At 40.9% G+C, this 23,040-nt stretch overlaps 1 protein-coding gene across 1 annotated transcript in view; it reads right to left on the bottom strand.

The window, feature by feature from the left end:
- LOC127849230 (uncharacterized) overlaps positions 1–23,040 on the bottom strand; it is a 54,731-nt gene that overhangs the window by 7,942 nt on the left and 23,749 nt on the right. The window contains exons 17-38 of the mRNA XM_052381950.1: positions 22,683–22,857; positions 22,083–22,257; positions 21,754–21,798; positions 17,935–18,129; positions 16,468–16,665; positions 15,923–16,084; positions 14,464–15,149; positions 13,226–13,400; positions 11,401–11,514; positions 10,666–10,835; positions 10,340–10,505; positions 9,250–9,948; positions 8,963–9,112; positions 7,504–7,641; positions 6,683–6,805; positions 6,186–6,329; positions 5,054–5,179; positions 3,806–4,878; positions 2,171–2,339; positions 1,581–1,645; positions 1,115–1,379; positions 556–835 (exon numbers count right to left, since the gene is read on the bottom strand). Coding sequence (XP_052237910.1) covers positions 556–835; positions 1,115–1,379; positions 1,581–1,645; positions 2,171–2,339; positions 3,806–4,878; positions 5,054–5,179; positions 6,186–6,329; positions 6,683–6,805; positions 7,504–7,641; positions 8,963–9,112; positions 9,250–9,948; positions 10,340–10,505; positions 10,666–10,835; positions 11,401–11,514; positions 13,226–13,400; positions 14,464–15,149; positions 15,923–16,084; positions 16,468–16,665; positions 17,935–18,129; positions 21,754–21,798; positions 22,083–22,257; positions 22,683–22,857 — 5,493 coding nt within the window. The remainder of the gene's footprint in view (positions 1–555; positions 836–1,114; positions 1,380–1,580; positions 1,646–2,170; positions 2,340–3,805; positions 4,879–5,053; positions 5,180–6,185; positions 6,330–6,682; positions 6,806–7,503; positions 7,642–8,962; positions 9,113–9,249; positions 9,949–10,339; positions 10,506–10,665; positions 10,836–11,400; positions 11,515–13,225; positions 13,401–14,463; positions 15,150–15,922; positions 16,085–16,467; positions 16,666–17,934; positions 18,130–21,753; positions 21,799–22,082; positions 22,258–22,682; positions 22,858–23,040) is intronic.

Genomic DNA, 23,040 nt, shown 5'->3' with positions numbered 1-23,040 from the left:
CGTACAGTGTCGTTACAGATCCGTACAGGCTTATCAGGGGCGAACATTCCATAAAGGCGGAAAGTGCTTGCTCTAAAAAGCCTGTACGGATTTGAGACGCTTATCTGGGACGACACTTTACGCACACAATTTAAGCCCAGTTTTCCCAGAACGCGGCTCATATGAACACGCATTATACGTTCTGATTATTAAATAAAATGGGAACAATGCGCAATATTGTCGTCAGTTCTACAATGTAAGTTATGTTATAGTTGCTCGTTTTCATTTATTTTTCTCCTAACTAAAACAAGTTTGCACACTTAAATCATAAACAATATGCCATGTATTTATTACTGTCCAATAACTGCACTATGTTTCTATTTCATAGATTTGGATTATTCGCTCAACTCGATCGGCATTTATTATTGAAGTCGCATAAATTAGCGCATGGCATTTAGTTTAAAAGTAAACTTATAGTTCGCTTAGCAAAAGAAATATCACACACGCGGTTATTCTTTGCGTTGTCATTCGCGATTTACTAAAACATGTTGCTAAGACTCTGAGTATGATTTCTACCTCTTTCTGCGACGTTTGGCTGTCATGCCGTCCAAGACGTTTTCTGTGGCTAACAGCGGTAGAAGTTCGTTCACATTGAGGTTGCCGGACTGCCATCCGGAGACGCCGCCAGCTCTTCCGGAAGCCGATCCACCGGCGACCGACATCCCTCCTCCGGCCGACATCGAGCCCCCGCCGCCCGTAAAACCTCCGCCGCCAGATCTACTTCCGGAACTGAATGAAAAGCCACCACCCTGTCCTCCGCTAATCTGGCCCGAACCACCCGAAACGAATTCACCTCCTTAAATATAACAGACAATAAAAATGCCTTGAATAGTTAACAACAAATGTATTGTACTGCCTAAACAACTCAATTCTATTACTGAATGATGAAACCAATGTTAAGTGTTCACTACCTGAAATTTTATAAGCCTCGCTTTAAGCACTTTAACCTCGGCGAATGTAATAACATGAACAAGCAAAAGTTTTGCGCTATTTGCAGCGTGTTTTTTTCTCTCATTTGCCTCTCATTAACAATGGCATTATGTAAACTTATAACAGAGATATATTCAAACACTACCTCCTCCCTCTATAGCTCCGCCCACTATCTGACCATCTCCGGCCGACTCGATTCGCACCGATTTTCGAATGATATTGGCGGCGTCCTTGCCGTCGATTCCGAGAGAAGCCAGATTGACGCCGCCGTCGGCATTGAAACTGACATCACCGGCCGGAAGTCGCTTCATGTTGGTATCGATGACGCGCCTTATACCGCCGCCTGACCCTACGACTTTGCCCATCTGCGTGAAGTCGCCGCCTGACATTCCACTTACGTCGGTCAGTACCTGCCCAACAACAAATGTTCGTGTTGGTTTATTGACATATTTTCGGCGTATGTAACAGTATTTGAGTAATATCACAGATTTACATTAGCTCACAAAGCTTAGCCGATCTGCACGCTTAATGGGTATAATGTTGAATAAAAAAAGAGAATTAATATAAATACCTCGAATTTAAACAAGCTTAATCTTAAGCTACATGCGTACCTGTGTACCGGAAGCTCCTCCCGATGACCGTGACAACGAAGAGGACCCGGAAGCTGACCCGCCACCTAGGTAGCATTTGTTATGTACAGTCAAGATTCTTAAAAGGCAAACATTTAATTGTTGATTTAACTGTCTAAGCTTAAAAGGTATTTACGTTGTTTACTTAAACACGTGTTAGTTTTTAGTTCCACATATATCAACTCAATCACTATAGAAGCCTATTTAATATAAAGATCATGTTTTATATGCTGTTTCAGACACACTTCTGAAAAAATTCTATCGAAGTGGGCCAAGAAGTTTTCCAAAAATTGTTACCAGTTCAGTATTTGTATAACTCAATAGGTTTCGAGTAAAGTTCAACAACCCAGAGTGTTCTTCTACAATAGTTTTCACATTAAGTCTGTGCTAAGAATGACTCATAAATGTAAGTACAAACAATAAAAAGAAACCTTTAAATACTGTACTATTATTATCTATGACATGTTCTTTGTTATAAGCATCAAGAGTCAATTTGAGAGTCGAATAAAACCCCTAAGATTCCAACAGCATGTTTAAACGATTCAAACATTAAGACAACCGTGCGATCTTACCAACAATGGAGGCACCGGAAATAAAGCCCGAGTTAGATTCCGGCACATGTATACCCATAAACCGCCCTTCCTCGCTCCTGCTGACACCCCGGGCTCCCGCACCACGGGGAATCCCTGACATGTCTGCGAAGGCACTGCCTCCACTTCCGCCTCCACTTCCGCCTCCGCCCTGTAAACAATGGCATTTATACCATATTTGTTGAAAGAAATAATTAATGTACGAGTGTTTATCGCAGAATTGAATATACACAGTTTAAGAGCTGGATAAGCACTTTTCTTAAAAATATATATTAAAATTAAAAATTTGATAAAATATTGTTTTTGGTTTTTCTTATGTTTTAAAGCCGAACATGCTTAAAATAAAGAAGAATAAATCAGTAAAAGAAAGGCATATGGCAGGTGCTTGCAGGTAAAATCTAAGAACAAATCGCCAGCGAGCATGCGCATAGCAAGCGGCCTTGCAGCAAATAGGAGAAATATCACAACGTACATGTAACAATTATGTTTTTATAACCCATATGACAGTGTATCGAAATATACGTTTGTAACAAAAGAAATCAGTGGTTCATGCAGCTGGTACAAATGTGTATGTAGTGTGAGAGTACACCCTCATCGCGTAGAAAATAATATGCTTAGCTATAAGACGCAAATGTAGTCTCAGTGCTTAATATATTGTGTCTTGTTTTGACAAAACTGGGCTTAATTCATGTGCGTAAAGTGTCGTCCCAGATAAGCCTGTGCAGTCCGCACAGGCTAATCAGGGACGACACTTTCCGCTTTAATGGTATTTTTAGTTTCAAGGAAGTCCTTTCTTACCGAAAATCAAGTTTAGGCGGAAAGTGTCGTCCCTGATTAGCCAGTGCAGACTGCACAGGCTAATCTGGGACGAGACTTAACGCACATGCATTATGACAAGCTTTCACAGGACAAGACACTATTTATCTCGAGTGCACCGGGACACTCTTCCGTATTACCTTCGCCCCATGAATTGTTAGTTGCTGAATTACGCGTATTTCAGTTTATGAACCAGTGTTTATTGTTATGCAGTACATGTACGCTTTAGGAGCTAGGAACAAAGATAACCCGTATACAAGGCCAACCTGGTCATACCCCATGTGAAACCTTTGTTAAATTCATTAAACAAGTAGTTCATGTGTGGCAGGGACTCGAGCCCGAGCCGACAACACATGAACTGTGAACCCTGTACCAACCCTGTACCTTACTACTAGACAGCATCTCAGCTAAAAGCCTGCCTTTGACGTGAGTGGATATACAACACGCAAAATGCGATGTCACACCAGCAAACACCCTCCTCATGTTGTATACCTTAATATGTTTACTTTGCGCACTGTTAGTTATTAGTATCTAATAATTTGTAGTTATGAAAAGGATAAATGGCCCTTTAACAGTTACGTGCACGTTCTGTCAAGTATATATTCGTTACCTATTTGCTTTTCTGCTGCATATCCTTCATGTTTTTATAGATGGTTGTATCCCAATCAAAATACGGTTGAAAGCTCTCACCATGTACTTGAAAATTTGAAATACCGGTACATTTAAAGTAGTATAAACGCACGAAAAGCGTAAAAGCGTTTTGGTAACGTAACATTTGCTTTATCAAAACATGTGCAGTACCTGAACAGATTGCTTTATCGTGACGACATTCCTTGAACCAGACACTGGTTGGTCTTTCCTTTCGGAAGTGAACACGGTATTGCCGCCGTTGGCGCTCGAATTTATTGTGAAGGTACCACCGCTTCCGGTTCGCGATGTTGACTGAATCTTAGCCATGCCCTGCGAAGTGCTGACATTCTCACTGGGCCTATTAGCAATTCTAGCATCACTTCCGCGTATCACTGTAGCCTCTATATTATTGATTGCCCGCGAAGTGCTTTGTGAGGGTCCATTAAACGTTCTAGCATCATTTCCAGTTATCACTGTTGTCTCTACATTATTTACGGCCTGCGAAGAGCTCACATTGGGAATATTTAACATTCTAGAATCACCACCGGACGTGAATGTAGCCTCTAGAGTGGTAGAGCCCTTCGAAGAATTAACAGTAGGTACATTTAATATTCTAGAACCCCCGCCGGATTGGACTGTAACCTCTACAGTGTTAGAACCCTTCGAAGAGCTTACAGTGGGTATATTAACAATTCTAGCCTCACGTTCGGTTTGCACCGCGGCTTCAAAATTATTACCGGTTTGCGAAGTGCTTACGGTGTCAGTTGGTCTATTCAACATTATCGAAACACTTCCGGTTTGCATGGTCCCCTCTACATTATCAATATCTCTTGAAGAGCTTGCAGGGGGCTCATCGAACCTTACAGAATTACCTCCGGTCATCACTGTGGCCTCAACATTATTGACGGCTTGTGGAGAACTATTTAATGCGGCACCTCCGCCTCCGCTCTGCGAAAATGTTTGTACTCGTTTAACATTGTTCGCAGTATTCGTGGGCCTAACATTTGAAATCCTAACAGTTTGAGAGATAGTCTTTACTTCGCTTTGCGCAGGGCCAGCGACGGGTTCAGTGTTCACGGGGAACACTACAAAGTCAATTCCTGCCGCCTCAATAGCGCCATTTGCATTCGAACCCTGCTCAAATGGTGCGCCTACCGTTTGACTGAATGTCTGTGAGCCCTGGGAAAACGCACCTTCGCCTCCGCTGCTGCTGCCACCACCCTCACTTCCGCCTTGGAATCCCACTTGAATCATAAAGCAAAAACATTCGTAAAAAATCTAGATACATATGGACCTTACAAAAAAAATTAAGCTAGTTTGTCGCATTTTACTCTGTTTTGATTGGATGAATTAAGGGAACTCGTTGATAAATTCGTTTCACGGCTTCCAAACGGTTTATATATACAAGTATATACTCGCCTCCAAAAGAACCGCCCACGACCCGGCCTCCTGCGATCTGATTATTCGGGACAGGCCTTTCATTTTCAACGCGCACCTGCACGGTACGTTTGGAGCCACCTTCGAAGTTATTTCCTCCCATATTGCCTGGAACAATTTTCAAATGATACTGTAGGATTATTGCAATACAAAATAGCATAGATTTACATAAAATAGTACCATTCATGTAGCAACTGCATACATACACATGCAATAAGTGTTATTGATTGATATAAAACAAATCAGGCAAGTTTGATTCATATCCTTTGACGACACCGTATATATAATTCAGAAATTGCCATAACTACAGAAGCAAGTAATGAACCATCATGTGTTATATTTCTCGCCGGACGGTGATAAAAGTGCGGCCAGTACGGGACTCGAACCGGGGACATCTCGCTGACAGGGCGAATGCTCTCTCGACTGAGCTAACCGGGCCGCCACACATCTTTTTACCCATCCCGATTTAATTCGGTACCGTGACAGTCTCCCCTGCCAAGTTGGAATTCGTTCTCGAATTCGAGACAGAGAACAGTATATAACTTATCTCGACGAACAACGGGCAAAATCTATGGCGAACTGTAACCGCCACGGTCCCCCGTTGGGCGACATTGTCGCCGGGTGGTGAAAAGTGTGCAGCCAGTCCGGGACTCAAACCCGGGACACCTCACTTACAGGGCGTGTGCTTTCCCGACTGAGCTTACCGGGCCGCCACACATCTTTCCACCAATCCCGCGTTAGTTCGGTACCGTGACACATTGATCTTGAATAAAGGTGGCTGACTGATGTTCTTTACATGTCAAACATGTTAGATTAGTTTAATGACAATCTATAAAAGGCATAGGAGCGCTTAAACAGCAAATGCTACACATAAAGTAGAGACATTGGACCGTCAAATGTGATCTTGGCCTTGTACCAAGGTAACTGATATCCTATGTGTGATGCGCACTATGATTCATGAATATCACCCACATACTTGTAATATTGATGCATGGGAAATCTGAACCAAACACGCAAGTTTTACGGACTGAGTGACTGAAGGATTGAAAACTGTTTTACCCCCATAGAGAAACATGGTTTTGGAGAGCAAGATAATGCAAGAGATCTTAGGTACCTGTGTTCTGTCCCTTATTGACTCGTATTAGGTCAGACAGTTGTTGAAGAACAACGTTCAGTCTGTTGACGTCAAAGCCTGCAGCGCCACCAGTTGCACCACCAGTTGCGCCACCAGTTGCTCCCCCACTTCCTGTTCCGGTCGCTAAGAAAAGTAAAGGATATTGTATGAGTGTTTTATTCAAATAAAATATACCGTGGATGGCTTCGAACGAGATGATCGCAATGCCTGAAAGGCTGGTTAAATCGATGGCACACTTATGTTCATTAAGCAAGGACCGATGCTTTAATTGTCCAGAATTTTCATTTTCCTGTATGTAGGCTTTGTGAAATCTTATCAAAAATGTGTGTGGTACCTGGTGGTTATTAAAAAGGCAAAACAAGACAAATGAAGTCTTCCGTATCAACCCGGCATGTTGTTACATTCTTTTTATTTTTAAACTGTGTCATCAGCAAGAAATCTGTCACTTGATTAATGCTTCATTCCCGGCGGCCTACCAGTTACGTATATTCCGGATGTGTCCAACATGCCGGGTGCAATGCCGTATGTGGCGGCCAGACGCTGCAGGATGGACTCGATGCTTCCCGACTGATTGCCCTTGCTGGTTGCAATGGAGCCACCTATATTTAGGAAATATGGAAATGCTCTTAAAGATGGCTATTGACAACAAAGCTTTGCCTTTCAATATTGGATAATCTTCATGAATTAATTTACAAAAAACAATATGTAAGGCTATGCAGATACGTTGAAAACTATGACAAACATTGCGTTGTTTTAATTAAAATATCGTAGCTGTTCTCGTTGTTTTAATGGTTCGTGCTGTTGAAGTAACGTTTGAAAGTACATTCAAACAAGTATTATTTAACTAATACAAAACACATAAATAAAACCGGACAATTAATATCGTCTTTTACAAAGAATGATAAGGATTACCCATTAAATATGTACAACCAATATGAATTAATAATACAAATGTAGTGAAAATAAAAATAAATATCCGAGTGAAAAATAAATGAAAACCTCACATGGCCAACACAGTTTAATATTTGAATAGCGCCACAACACTGGAGTCAATAAAAGCATAATACACGCCCGCCACGAAAGTTGCGCTGAACGTTGTCGGCTCAAGTACTACTTAAAAGTACCCCGGTACTCCAGTGTATACTATTAATGTACCCCGGGTACGGAACATGAGTGGAAAGGCATCCGGTCATACTCCGGGGCACTTTTAAGAATATCGTCCTTACCCTATGTATTTGTAGAATAATGAGTACCCGGGGTACTTTTTAGTTGTATCTGAACCGGCAATTACACTTACTACTTGCGGATCCGCCGGTCGACATAAACTCTCCGGACATGTTGAAGTACCCAGAGCCGCCTGCGTTCTCACGCGCCATTTCCTGCAGGAGGCTCTTAAACATACCCGTGTCGAGACCCGTGCTTTCTACGTTGCTTCCTGTCGGTAGTTTTAGAGGTATTTGAAAGAGGTTCGCCAAGCAATGACACGGACGTTGACGGTTGAAAGAGTAAATAAGGTGTACCGTATGAAAAGAGTACTACGAAGACGTTTGTGATTAATATTGTTATGTTTACTTTATTTGTTTTGTAACTCAAATCCATTTAGACTTGAAAATATATGATACAGACAGACTTTTAAGGACCGACTTCTCAAATCTTAATTGTGAACTTGAATTTGGTGACAGCGGTAGTGCATTACACTATTTCACCGTACTCATCTGAGCTTTTTTCACAATCAATACATGATTTGTGTAATTCTCAAAACATGGTTATATTTCTGAGTTTCAATTTCGACCATTATATCGGACCTATGGGTCGGGATTTGATAGCGACACGTAGCATCATGCTCATTTATTTGAGTCGCGTTCTGAGAAAACTGGGCTTAATGCATGTACGTAAAGTGTCGTCCCAGATTTGGGGACGACACTTTCCGCCTAAACTTGATTTTCGGTAAGGAGGGACTTCCTTGAAACTAAAAAATACCATAACAGCGGAAAGTGTCGTCCCTGATTAGCCTGTGCGGACTGCACAAGCTAATCTGGAACGACACTTTACGCACAAGTAGTATGTCGAGTTTTCTCAGAACGCGGCTCATTTAGTGCGCCCATGCATGCAAGATAAAAACATACTCCGGACAACGTATTAAGAATCGATGTGTTATACTTGTATCATGAATGTGACATTGTGGTTCTAAAACGCGTGGTGACAGTTCGCCACATTATGGTTATTAAAATATATCCGTGCTTGAAACAGTAAAGTGATTAGGATTGATTTCTTATATCTGACCACTGATTTTGACTTGTGACCTTCAACCTTGGCACGCAGGCATTAGTTCTTACATGCGACAGTCCGTCTTAGCATATGAGTACTCATATTTTTTGTGTTTCATATTCATCCGGAATGGGCGAAGGTAGGCTCAAAACGAGGCGATTAGGATTGTTTTTGCTATATTTAAATTTTGACCATAAATAGAGAATTGACTCATTGGTATAGAGTGAAAGTATTCTCTCATGACTATATTTTTTTTGCAAAGCTAAGTAAATATGTTGGACAAAATTAGGTTATAGTCAAATGTTTCTGTCCACTAACAAATCCGCAGCCCATAATACGACTCGTCTTTCAACCGCGTTAATCTTATTAATATCTGATTGCATATATATGTGTTGCAAATATATTTAATGTTTGTCTGTCTATAGCATGCGGTGACAAAAACACTAGTAGAGATTACATTACCATAATAGTAACGCACTTAACCGAACCTGTGAACGTGTTTCCAGAGGGAGAGAACTCTCCAGACAAGTTGAACGACGTCTGAGCAGATCCACCAGTTGCGCCCCCTTGCATGCGCGCTGCCATTTCCTGTACCATCCGCTGGAATTCTTGGATATCAAAGCCTGACCCGGCCATCCCTGAAAATGAACATACCTTACAATTAATGCATGCACTGCAAAATATCGAAAGACTGTTAAGACACAGCGTACATATGAACGCTTTTATTTATAAATTAAGAGTTACATCATACATTCATATGACGATATAAACTTACCGGATTTAGTGCCACCAGTTGTTCCACCTGTCTGGCCAAACCATCCGCCAGTTTGACCAGAGGCCCCTCCTGTCTGACTCGACATGCCACCGGTTTGACCTGCCATTCCACCGGCATTTAAAGTCCCTCCTCCTGTCTGAAATTCCCAGCCGCCGGTAACACCTGCCTCTCCACCAAACTGACCAGCCCAACCGTCCGTCTGCCCAATTCCACTACCAGCCTGATTTGCGCTTCCGCCGGTCAGGAAATTCCATTCTCCGGTCTGACCCGCTCCGCTCTCAAGTTGTGAGGCCCCGAGTCCTGTTTGGAAGTTCCACCCATCGATCATATTAGCACCTCCAGTTTGACCTGCTCCTCCGCCCGTTTGGAAGTTCCACCCATCGATCATATTAGCACCTCCAGTTTGACCTGCTCCTCCGCCCGTTTGGAAGTTCCACCCATCGATCATATTAGCATCTCCAGTTTGACCTGCTCCTCCGCCCGTTTGGAAGTTCCACCCATCGATCATATTAGCACCTCCAGTTTGACCTGCTCCCCCGCCCATTTGGAAACCCCATCCATCGGCCTGACCGACACCACCAATTTGACCGGTTCCTCCTAAATTCTGCGTAACTCCGCCTCCCGTCTGGAAGTTCCAACCACCAGTTAGCGAGGCCCCTAATTCAGCAAGGCGGGCCTCCTCCACTCGACGTCTGAGTTCTTTCAACATAGCCTCGAACGTTGATTGGTTAAACCTTGACTTGTCGGGCGGTCAACTGAAGTGACATCATAGTAAGTTTAATACGAAACCGTTGCATGAAAACGTTCATTTTACGAGTTGAACAATGGGCTATTTAAGACTGCAAATGGTTTATAAATGGTTTTATGTTAGTTCTTAAGATTGAGTTATTTGGAGCAAATAAAAAATCTACCCCACAAAGAAACTAAAAACAAGAAAATGTTTTTTTACAAAAGAGATACAATTATGAAAGATTGAACCACTGAACGTGAGTTAAATCAGAATATACTTTGTATATGTATGTTTTAGGCAGCAACTCGTGATTTAACAAATTAATTAAGTTATTTAAATATCCACATGAACTTCCTTTACCTGATGCGTTCCACTGCCACGTTGCGCTGCCACCGACACCGCCACTTCCTCCGCCACCAATATTGAACTGCCTCATTAACGCCTCCAGAGCCTGCTGGTTTGCTGCGCGCGTCGTGTCACCGGATGTGCCGTGTGTTGTCCACTGCCACGTACCGGAAGTGTTGTTCTACAAAAGCAATATTAATCACAAATAAGCTATTTTTTAATGAACGTATATGAGAACATTACATAGCTTGTGAAAAAATCAAGGAATGGCGTGTGTTCAAAGCACGTTTCTAGCGCTTAATTACAGGATTTATATAAGCAGTTTTATCATTTGTCTATACCTGAGCATCATTTAGCATATTGAGTATATCCTGCCAGGACATGCCAGCAATCCCACCGGAAGAGTTTCCTGTTGCGGCGTAGGACCCGGTACCGTTTACGGACGTTGACGCCCGAATGGGCTGCTGGGAGCCAGTCGCGTTCCATTGCCAGAACTCCACCCCAGCATTACCTGAAACAGAACCGAGTTACAGTCCACTTACTTTTTTTAATACTTTTTATTAAACAAGACATGTACCAAATCTATGTCCAACGACTTCAAGCAAAGTGGTCCCTTTGACCGTTAACTTTGAGATATTAATTTGAAAATCATAAGACGTCATTCTACGTAAAAACTCACCAGCATACTTCTTTATATGTGACTGATTTGTTGGGTTAAACTATTATTCAGCAAAGCGCATTATTATGGCGGCAACTAAGGGTAGGTAAGATTTCGATATCGATATATACAGAAACGTTCAAAAGTTTAATACTAATCTGAATAAGTCATATTTCGCAATGTCGACGCCAACAATAATAAATATACCTTTTTAGCGACTATTACTGTTACAGATTAGACATTAAATTTTCGAGACCTGAATGTTTGGTTTTGACAATAATTTAGGTCAGCTTTGCGATATTGGACGCTATGTAAAATAATAAGTGTTGCTTTCTACATATAGTGTTAGGTAGGTGAATGTTAAGTGCGACATGGAGCGCACGTGCAACATTTAACATGACTAAGCGAATATTCTTACCGGAAGTCTGCGAGGTCTGCTCCCCGGCGGCTCGCGCGTCGGACGCGGTCAGCCACTCGTACTGTCCGTGATGACCTCCGCCGATGTCGATGGCGGCGTAGCGCTCCCACTGACCTGCAGCGGTTATGGGACATTGACAATGGTGAACTGTAGTCCCATGGGACATTGACAATGATGTACTGTAGTCCCATGGGACATTGACAATGATGTACTGTAGTCCCATGGGACATTGACAATGATGTACCGTACTCCCAAGGGACATTGACAATGGTGAACCGTAGTCTCATGGGACATTGACAATGGTGAACCGTAGTCCCATGGGACATTGACAATGGTGTACCGTAATCCCATGGGACATTGACAATGGTGTACCGTAGTCCCATGGGACATTGACAATGGTGAACCTTAGTCCCGTTCATTGACAATGATGTACCGTAGTCCCATGGGTCATTGACAATGATGTACTGTAGTCCCATGGGTCATTGACAATGGTGAACCGTAGTCCCATGGGACATTGACAATTGTGAACGTCCCATGGGACATTGACAATGATGTACTGTAGTCCCATGGTACATTGACAATGATGTACCGTAGTCCCATGGGACATTGACAATGATGTACTGTAGTCCCATGGGACATTGACACTGATGTACCGTAGTCCCAAGGGACATTGACAATGATGTACCGTAGTCCCAAGGGGCATTGACAATGGTGAACCGTAGTCCCATGGGACATTGACAATGTGAACCGTAGTCCCATGGGACATTGACAATGGTGTACCGTAATCCCATGGGACATTGACAATGGTGAACCGTAGTCCTGTACATTGACAATGAAGTACCGTAGTCCCATGGGTCATTTACAATGATGTACCGTAGTCCCACGGGACATTGACAATGATGTACCGTAGTTCCATGGGACATTGACAATGATGTACCGTAGTCCTATGGGACATTGACAATGGTGTACGGTAGTCCCATGGGACATTAACAATGGTGTACCGTTGTCCCATGGGACATTGAAAATGGTGAACCGTAGTCCCATGAGGCATTGACAATGGTGAACCGTAGTCCCATGGGACATTGACAATGGTGTACCGAAGTCCCATGGGACATTGACAATGGTGAACCGTAGTCCCATGGGACATTGACAATGGTGTACCGTAGTCTCAATGGACATTGACAATGGTGAACCGTAGTCCCATGGGACATTGACAATGATGTACCGTAGTCCCATATACTATATATTGTGCAAATCAATTATTTAGTCACGGCAGTCTCGTCTCATAATGTAACGTTATTAAGAGAAATACGTCCAATTTAAGAAAGACGGGCATCTGACGTCTCAAGGGGTAAGTAACTTATTTCTAATCTCCGTAATGCACACAATTCAAAGTGAACTTTAATACGGCAACGCCAACTGAAAAATACGTTAGTGTCTTTAACGGCATTTTTTTTGCTGCACCGATATTTGCGCTTTCAATCCAGTTTCGGTATACATATCTGAAATTCGTTCGTAGTCCACGTAGGTAAAATTAGAGTTATACAAATACACAAATAGTTTGCGCGTTGCCATCATCGAAGTGAATTAGGTCGACATACTGGGTCCCTATATACTTTCCGCAGTTTGGCGTTGACTATATAGTATGTGTTGACAGTATTGCTGTGATGTGCAAGCCTGGAATAGCTACAATTTGCTAAAATGTACAAACAGTAGTTCATATAAGCTTATGCTATGACCAAAATGTGTATGATTAATATGCTAATCTGTTACGACGAATGATATGCATCACTGCATATTACCTGATGTTATGTCTGCAACTCACCAGATTTCTCGTTGAAGCGCCACTCTGACGCCGTTTCGGTGCCGCCGATGTTCAGGAGGTGTTCGTCTGCACCCTGCCAAGTTACGGTCGGTGGTATAGGTAAAGTACCGGAAGGAGCGGTCCGGATCCACATTGAAGACCTGCCGTCCCAGAGATACTCGCCAGTTCCGGTCAGCTGAAGCGGTTAATGATTAATTTGAAGATGCTTACATGGGTTACAAAATATTTAATACCTTTATTACTGTAAGTTTTCGGACACTTAAAAATACTGTTTTCATGTCCAAAAATGTATATACAAGGATAAATAATGAGGTGTTCAGTATTAATAGTGACTGTTTAAATATTGTATCGCCGCTAGGATACGGGAATGTAATGTGAATAATGTAAATTGTTTCAACGAATTGTGGTTGTAAATTACAACGCCTTTTAGTATAAATTACTTTCAAACATGTTTCACTTTACGCTTGTGTGTGAAACGAGTGTCTATTACCGGTATACATTGTAATTTACCAAATAACACTAATATTACGGTCGAATGCCTTTATGCATTCGTCGGCAAGGTTTTATGACTCTGCTCCGGTTGTAAGCAAAGATAACGCAACATTTAGGAATTCTAGTAATTACACAGTAAAATAAGCCGTCAGAAAATTTAGTACTAAATTATGAACAAAACCTGTATGTCCGAAAATACCGCGCCACGAATTTTGTTAACAGGTTGTGTGCGGAAATTAAGCGCCCGAAAACTTAAAAAAAATCATTTTACATGGTTTGAAGATTGAAAAATATTGTTTTAAGTGTTGTAAATTATTAATATAAGTAGACACGTTCACATATTTGCATCGCAGATGCGCATATTTGACTTTTTACATTTTAAAATAATACAAAACACGCATTATCAAAATAGTACAGATTATCATAATAGAAAAATGGTACAATAATAATAAGCGTTTTCTGATTTTGGGGAATATTCATTCGTGCTTCATAAACTTATTTGTATTTGCGTTCAAACACTTGCATGCTGAAGCTATCGATTGGTTGACGCCCGGGAATTATGGTCGCAAAGTCAAGGATTTTATTTCCAAAGCCTTTAAAAAAAATAATTCCATGAATGTGTTCATTCGATATTGCTTAATTTCAATCTAGATATTATAGTTTTGATTTCAAAGAAACCAAATATAGTTCGGATTCTAAGAAATACGTTACAAAACGTTTCGCGCAGCGGTTATCAGATGGCTTACATGCGCAATGGCGTTAGGTGGCACGGTGACTGTCTCCTCTCCTCTTAGTCGCCGCGTTATCAAACCCCAGTCTATCACATCCCTCATTGACCGAAGGAGCGTAAGGATCTCCCTGAGGCCGCCGGAAGTTGCCCTGTCGATGTTCACATCGGCATTCAGACGCCCCTGCATCTGGTCTAGCAAGATCTGGAACTGGGCATATGCTTCAGGTGTGCTCAATATGCTCAACACCTGATGGGAGTTTGATGTTCCGGGTTTGAAACCGAGCGTTCCCAGAAATATATAGAATGTTCGCGACTGGCCGAATTCGTTCAGTAGACGCCTCCAATCTTCGAGGGACCGGATCTGACGCAAGCGGTCCCAGAGCCGCCAGTCAATGTCAGTCATGTGGTAGTCGCTGACGAGGCCAAGATCCATATCCGGTCCACCGAGGTCGACGGGAATGCCGCCGTAGTCGACGAGTTTATTGCTGAAGTCGAACCGGAACTTGAATTTAATCACCAGTTGGTTACCCCAGTCGCCGCCAGCAAATCGCCAAAGGTTCATGTTGCTGGTTCCGTTGTGGTTAAAGTGAGCGGTACCGAGGTCTGTCCGTCGCACCCCGTTGATTCCGACATTCGAGCCGAATTGAGACTTGTCCATTAGGTCAAGGTTAAATGGGAACGATGCGGCGGGCTGACATTGGACTGGACATAAAACGGACATAATTAACCCATTTATGCCTAGTGGAATCTACCATCCTTCTAAATTGGATCAATTTATTTCCAAAATTAGGGGTGTCAAGTATATTTATTTCTTTATTTGGAATATTCCATAAAGAAATTCATTTAAGCAAACAGCGCAGACCCAGATGAGACGCCACATTATGCGGCGTCTCATCTGGGTCTACGCTGTTTGCAATGTCCTTTTTTCAGGACGCTAGGCATAAATGGGTTAACATAAGTAAATGCCGTTTAAAAAACATGGAAAAATATAAAAGAAATCAATGAAACATCGATCAAAAGCAACATTTTTCGTTCTATTGCATATTATTATACTACAAGTTAAATTTCACCAAGCCAAACATACAAGGTTAATAAAATAAATGTCATTTACATCTGTCTATCTGTCTATACATACTGCCAATTGCCCTTTAAAGCATTATAGGCAGAGGGACATTATCAAGTCCGTTTCCTGGGAAGAACCAGTACTAGGTGTCTATGTGGGAGATAATGAGAATGCTCCCCGAATGGGGAGCGAACCCACGAACTCCCGATCGCTAGGCGGACACCTCATCCACTACACCACCGCGATCTCACTGTTTATGTTATGATATAAAATGATAATACTTGAAACATAATCTCAAAGCAGATCCATGAAATTTACGAGTTATTAAAATCTATTACAATTTTCTACAACACGAGTAAAAGTACGAACATAACAATAGCAGCAAAAACCATCTTTTAACAACAATCCTCACCATGCGGTGTGGCGGGAAGCAGACCGGACAAGCCGAAGTCGCACTCGCATTTCTTCTCGTAGAAAATAGTCCCAGCCGGACATGGACGGACTATTTCTCCGCGGCCGTATACAATCTCGATGTAGTAACGCGAGTCCCAGTGAGGTTTCCTGTCACACGTTGCTAGGGACGAGATATCAAATATATCTGTGAACGTGATGCCGCAAAACGATCATTACTTGCACATCAGACGGTTTCATTTAAATAGTTTAGATCCTAAATCGGTAAATTTGTTTCTATAACTAACTCTCTGCTCTCGCAAACAAATAGTTATATGATAAGAGGTCACTACTGTTCATGGAGAACATTATTTAAAATACCAATTTAAAATAACGAACCCCGATAAATAAACACATTATAAAATAACCGATTTAATGAATAATGTAGGAAAACAAAGCCGCTTACAATAGTTATGAAAGCAGTTTATTCTAAAAAAGAAAACAGAACAAGTGGGATTTTTTAAATACAAAAAAATGAACCTACAAATTATCCCCATTAATACTCACGGTTTACGGCCACGCCCCCTCTCGGCGGACACATCTCGCTGCATGTGCTCGTCTCTCGGCAACCCATGCCGTCCACGTAGGCACTTCCGGCGGGGCAGCAGTGGCCGACGCTGAAGCCGTCAATGCACTTCCAGTAGCCTCGACATCCGTATTCCGGCATGCTGTATGTGAACATTGAGTCCGCGGAGCGGCACGGATCTGAAAAATTAAATCTGGTGTAAAGGGATTTTGTTCACAGTTGGTAAAAAACAGATTATCTAATGAATTTTCAAATATTATATCAGAAATATATGCATTCATACATGTGGTTCATTCACGGATAATAATCACTCGAAATCAGTAATATAATAAAGCTTTTGTCACGTTATAGCGTTTAAACGCTTTGCATCGATACTGTGTAAAATACGTCAAGTAATAGCATAGCGGTTATGGTTCCCGTCAATATGAAAGGCGGCGTGGTGAATTGGTAGCGCGATGGCTTTTATTCCAGAAGACGCGGGAACGATATTATTTTGCATTCATTTTTTCTTGCAATTTAGTTTAAAAAATTTATATATTTGTTAGTTATTATATTGAATGACATTTTTCACGATTACGAAAATATTGTTAACACGTCCGTTTAAAGGCTAAATGTAATTTCCTAGCTACTCGCAAAACGAATGTTATTACCAATGGATTTTGGACGGAGAAAGCAATTAACGTGGTTGATGGATGGGTTACATATCAAATAACATTTATATTTCTGAGTTCAAAATATATATAAAGCATTGGTGTATGCAAATGCGATAATACCGTTGAAAGGACAACCATATCGACCATTTACCTTAACGTTGCGACCTTGACTCTAGGGTGGCCTGATTGTTTCCAATCTTATGCACTTTTGAAATGTAATAAGCATTTAATACCATTTTCTTAATAATCCATTAAAGAACACAAGAAATAGCGTGCATGTAAATGGACGTTCAAAGCTTTCGAGGTTGACTTTAACCTTAACACAAATCTCAATGAGCAAGACCCTTGGAACCACTTTTCATGAAAACCATTCAAAATGTTTATGGAGTATGGAGCGGACAAAAACAGTTGACGCGTAATGGGGCTATAATTATATTACAGTTGCAGGTCGACATAGAGCTGGTGTGATATTCCAATGTCTTCTTCATATCGATCGTAAACATCGGATCGAATATCTTTAAGTTTCGCCTGATCCTTCGAAAATCATGCAATGCTTATCTTTTTTGTATACCGTCTCAATGACGCAAACAGTGCAGAAAAGGTTTAATGAAAATATATGACATACGGAGCGGAGAAGAAAATGGCTCAACATTTGACCTACAGGTTTGACCGTAGGCTTAAGATAGCATGACTAACTGACTACTGCCTCTGCGAAACGGACTACTTCCTCTGCGAAACATCTAACTTCACATAAATATGCTAAGAATGTTGCATCAGAATCGAAAGATATCTTACCTGCAGAGCATCGCACTAGGAAAGACGGCCTGCACGTGATTGCGTCGGCGTCCCAGAACTGTCCGAATGGGCACGAGCGCACGAGGGCCCGGATATGGGGGCCATCTCGCCAGCACTGCACGTAACGAGTGCAGTCCCCTGCCACGGGGTTGTAGCCCGTCCCGCTGTCGATCAAACAACCTGCGCAAAGATCACCTAGCCGGTGAAATGAGAGTCCGGTATTAATCACCCTGGTTACCACCGTCACCGTGTGTACATAGGCGACCCCATTCACAGTATACGAAACCATACATGGTACTGGGCGCTCTCAAACATTGACCCGGCACGAATACTCTATATTGCACTTCAAACTCAAGGAATATTATCATAACGCAGGCATGGGTGCATGGACATTTGGCATGGGATACTCATGCGAGGTATAATAATGCCATTTATCTCGTGCACGACACTACTGGAGTATTTATATGTGACTAAGTGAGTGTCACGGTTATTTTTAGCGACCTTTATAGAATGTTGATACCATTTATGCCTCGTGGACTCTCCCATCCTTCTAAATTGGATCAAGTTATTTCCAAAATTAGGGATGTCTAGTATATTTATTTCTATACTTAGAATATTTCTTACAGAAATTCCTTTAAGCAAACAGCGAAGACCCTGATGAGACGCCGTATCATGCGGCGTCTCATCTGGGTCTACGCTGTTTGCCAAGGCCTTTTTTCTAGACGCTAGGCATAAATGGGTTTAAACTATAACCTCATACTGTCTTCTATGCATCAACGTATTGAGAATTTCACGTATCAACCGAATACTATGAGGACCTCATAGTATTCGGTTGATACGTGAATATCATCAACAGCCCTGGGCGCGCGTTTAACATCGTGGTTACGTGCACGGAAAAACGTGTTTACGTTCATAACATATGCGATCGTGCATATTATACAAACAGAGCGCATGAGTGCCAGGTTAATATTTGAGAGCTAATCATAGACATTAATGCATTACAAGTTACATTACAATGTTCGCGAACAATTTCCTTTAATATTAATGACGACGTCGCATTGCTTGATTATTATTTTTCTTCCCTATCCAACACCAAATTCTAAGAAGAAAAACACTATGTGGTGACTTCGAAAAGTTGTCACATATTAATTTTGCAAACATCTAAAGATGCTAAAAATGGACACATAATTCAGCTTAAATACTATTTGACCACATTTAAAAAAAATTGAATTTTGTCATAATTTGATATGGTTTGATGTAGTTAGACCCCTCCCCAATAGATAATGAGTATACACTTAAAAACACATCCAACAAGCACATAATCTCACCTCAAATCACCTTTATTACGACAAAAAAAATCAGTGTTCCAGCCCGACGCATGTTATAAACATACTTATAGTGTATATTAATCAACACAACGTTGCGTACAAGAACATACACTTTACTACGGTCACCTGTCTATGGCCCACAACTACTACACATATACGTAATAATCTAACTTGAATGACCTCTATGCGTACATTCCACAGTGTATTAATAGTATAATTACCCATACAGTTAATATTCTACTTACTAACCCATAAGGCGCCTGATTTTCCCGGAAATGCATTTCACACAGATAATTTGTGTGTCCCACATGTTTATTTTAACCCATTTATGCCCAGTGTACTCTCCCATCCTTCTTAAATTGGATCAATTTATTTCCAAAATTAGGGATGTCTAGTATATTTATTTCTATATTTAGAATATTTCTTACAGAAATTCATTTAAGCAAACAGCACAGACCCTGATGAGACGCCGCATCATGTGCCGTCTCATCTGGGTCTACGCTGTTTGCCAAGGCTTTTTTCTTGACTGCTAGGCATGAATGGGTTAAGAGTCGCTGTCAACTAAGACAGAAGTTTTGGTATTTATAAAGAATTTCATCATCATAACAACAACACTTAAATTGTGTAATTTTGTATTCTTACAACATCATTAGACGTGCCATTTTGGAACAGAAACACCGAAAATATGTGCATCTAATATCTGTCTAATGCGTGTGCATTTTCCAAATCATGGCGTCGCTTCCCTTTTCTAAAACGTTATTTAATATTGCCAGAAATTCTTAAGACTTAAAATGTGAAACGTCCATGTTATATTTATAATTATAATCGCAACGTCCATGTTATATTTATAATTATAATTGACAATTTGAAGCACCTCGTTTGCAGCAAGATAGGAGGACTTTGCTTTCAGACAGTATGCATTAAGAGTGATGTCCCTTTGCTAGTTACGAGCATTCTATGAATAAATCAGGCGCCCACAATCTTCTAAGGCATATGTCAATACAAACCCGCATCTTCATCACACATTTTACAAAGTTACATCAACATATATGACATAGATTTAAAGTATATGCTACAACACCACAGAAACTCCACTCAACAACATATAAAGTTATATAAGCAAAAATATATTGACAAAGTTTTACCTGTTTCGCTGTATAACAATTCTCTTAAACTTGTTTTTATTATAAGATTCAGAAGGTTTAATGTACAAACAATCCAATAGATGGTATTGTCAAATCGTAATACAAAAGTAATACATAATATTTTAAATATTAAGTATTCAAAAAATATACTGTGAAACCAATCAAATGTTGCAAGATTGTTCATTATGTACATAGACATGTGCGCAACTAATGCTCTGGTTCGCATGAAATCATGAACAGCGCAATAACTTTTGAGTACGATTGTATGTTCTAAATGATAGTGTTAAAAATTTAAATATAATAGAGCTTGAAACATATATATATATATATGAACATCTGAGAGGGTAATCACATGATGATCGTAAGGAAGTCAAGATGGCGACGTCCATGCTGAGACAAGTATTTTTCGCCGTTGTATACCCTTTATTACGGTTTTCATATTTTTAAATGCCGCTCATTTTCCAGCCATATCAGAAAGAAAGTGAAGTCTAGACATAAAGCAAATATTAATACAAAATAAACGCATATCACTTACTTCCTGATATGGCTGGAAAGTAGGCGGCATTTAAAAAATGAAAAAAGTATTAAATTGTATAAAACGGCGAAAAATGTCGACTTCGCTATCTTGGTCGTCCCATGATTACCACCTCTGTACATATACACGTAAATAATGTTCCAGAAAATACCATTTATAATTTTAAGAAGAAGGCTTAAACAAGTTAACCCATTTATGCCTAGTGGACTCTCCCATCCTTCTAAATTGGATCAAATAATTTCCAAAATTAGGGATGTTTAGTATACGTATTCCTATATGTAGAATATTTGTTACAGAAATTCCTTTAAGCGACGTCTCATCTGGGTCTACGCTGTTTGCCAATGCCTTTTTTCTTGACGCTAGGCATGATTGGGTTAAGAGTCGCTGTCAACTAAGACAGAAGTGTTGGTATTTATAAAGAATTTCATCATTAACAACAACAACACTTAAATTGTGTAATTTACAAACTATGCATTTACAGACAGACATCCTTGAACGACTGTTGCAATTGTTATCGGATTTAGAACTGTTTAAAAGATGCCAGGAAATGAACTGTAACATTAACAGACCGCATTTCTGAAGCATACTTATTTATCGGATATAATTTAGAACTATTCAACAGATGTCAAGAAATGAACTGCGACATTTATAGACCGAACTCCTTTACAACTGAGGATAATTATCGTGGTTTTATCGCGTTATCGCGTTATTGTCAGTATCCGATGACGAAATGTTGAACAGATACTACAACTTTCCGCGTATCTCTAAATGTGCACACAGTAACACACACTTCATAACCCTATCGACTTACTTGGAGTCGTTGGTGCTTGTGTTGTTGTTATTGGCTTGCGAAGAACTGCAATGGCGAGTACACTATTATCAGAAAATTTAATTTGTTTCATTTGTGAATGCATGGCAACTTCTTATTTGACTGAGAAATTACATCTATGAAATGACGTCATGTTGGTAAAACTCATATGGTAAAATACATGTATAATACGTTGTCATACGACTCTTGTCGAACATAAAAACAAGTGAATACATAAAACAAGAACAAATGACACACACAAACTAGTTGCAATTGTTCATAAGCTTTATGAAATGTGTAACGGAAATAAAGATAATTGTTATAGTACGTACGTTCGCAGACGGCGCGCTGCAGTTCAGGCAGACGCCGGAATGAGCTAACGCTGTCTGGGCTGCTGAAAGTTAAGGTCGGCTTGGACGCCAGGGCCTGCAGCTCTGCGCTGTTCAGCCGGTTGCCGATCCCCATGGTGACGATGTCCACGCCTTTGCGCTTCATGATGTCGGCTTCCTGGTTGACATATAATGAGGAGGGATATAATTTGGCGGAAAGAGCATCTTTTGATTACACCATATACAAATAATCATCGGTGAGGCTTGTTTAATATGGCGTCCGCTAAAAAAGTTTATGTAATCGTTCAATACTCTTCGAGAATGTTCAAGATGGTAGCAAGAATGGGTTCTACCCATGAAATTAACATATATAAGTAGAGGATAAAAACCCAATTGGTTTAAGATCGGATGTGTTGAAACCTGTTGGCGTATTGTGTCGATTTAACAAGCATGATACTAATCGATTAAAATTTTACGATAAACGCAAGTAAGATTTCTCGATCGCAAATCGGAAACACGAAATCGACAATAAAGAACAATGAGGCTGCAGCGCAAATTAAAACAATGCCAAACTCAACAAGTATTCGCCGATTCATGACTTACCCTGGCGGCATCTGCAGGAGACGCCGACGCGCCGTTCGTGAGGTACACGACAAGTTTCTTCGAGCTGGGGCGTCCCGAGGCGTCAAAGAAATTCTGTATCTTGCGCAGCCCGGTCGCAGTATCCATGTCGCCATTCGGGTGGAGTAACCCGCGGAACATTTCCTGTAAATATTTTCTGGAACACAAGGTAAATAAATATGGTTTCAGATAGGCATTCAGAAGGTCACACGTGTTTGATCCACACTCTTCGAGCGTTGTGAGAACAAATAACACGTTTTTGGCGAACGGCTGAATTTTCACTTTTCATAGTACTACCTTATGGTATTTTATAGACAGAACATGCGATCTTACTGTGCAA

The sequence above is a fragment of the Dreissena polymorpha genome, chromosome 10 (assembly GCF_020536995.1).
Source record: "Dreissena polymorpha isolate Duluth1 chromosome 10, UMN_Dpol_1.0, whole genome shotgun sequence".
NCBI classification, from domain to species: domain Eukaryota; kingdom Metazoa; phylum Mollusca; class Bivalvia; order Myida; family Dreissenidae; genus Dreissena; species Dreissena polymorpha.
Note: the sequence above shows the minus strand (reverse complement) of the source record. Positions and strands in the feature narration are given on the sequence as shown.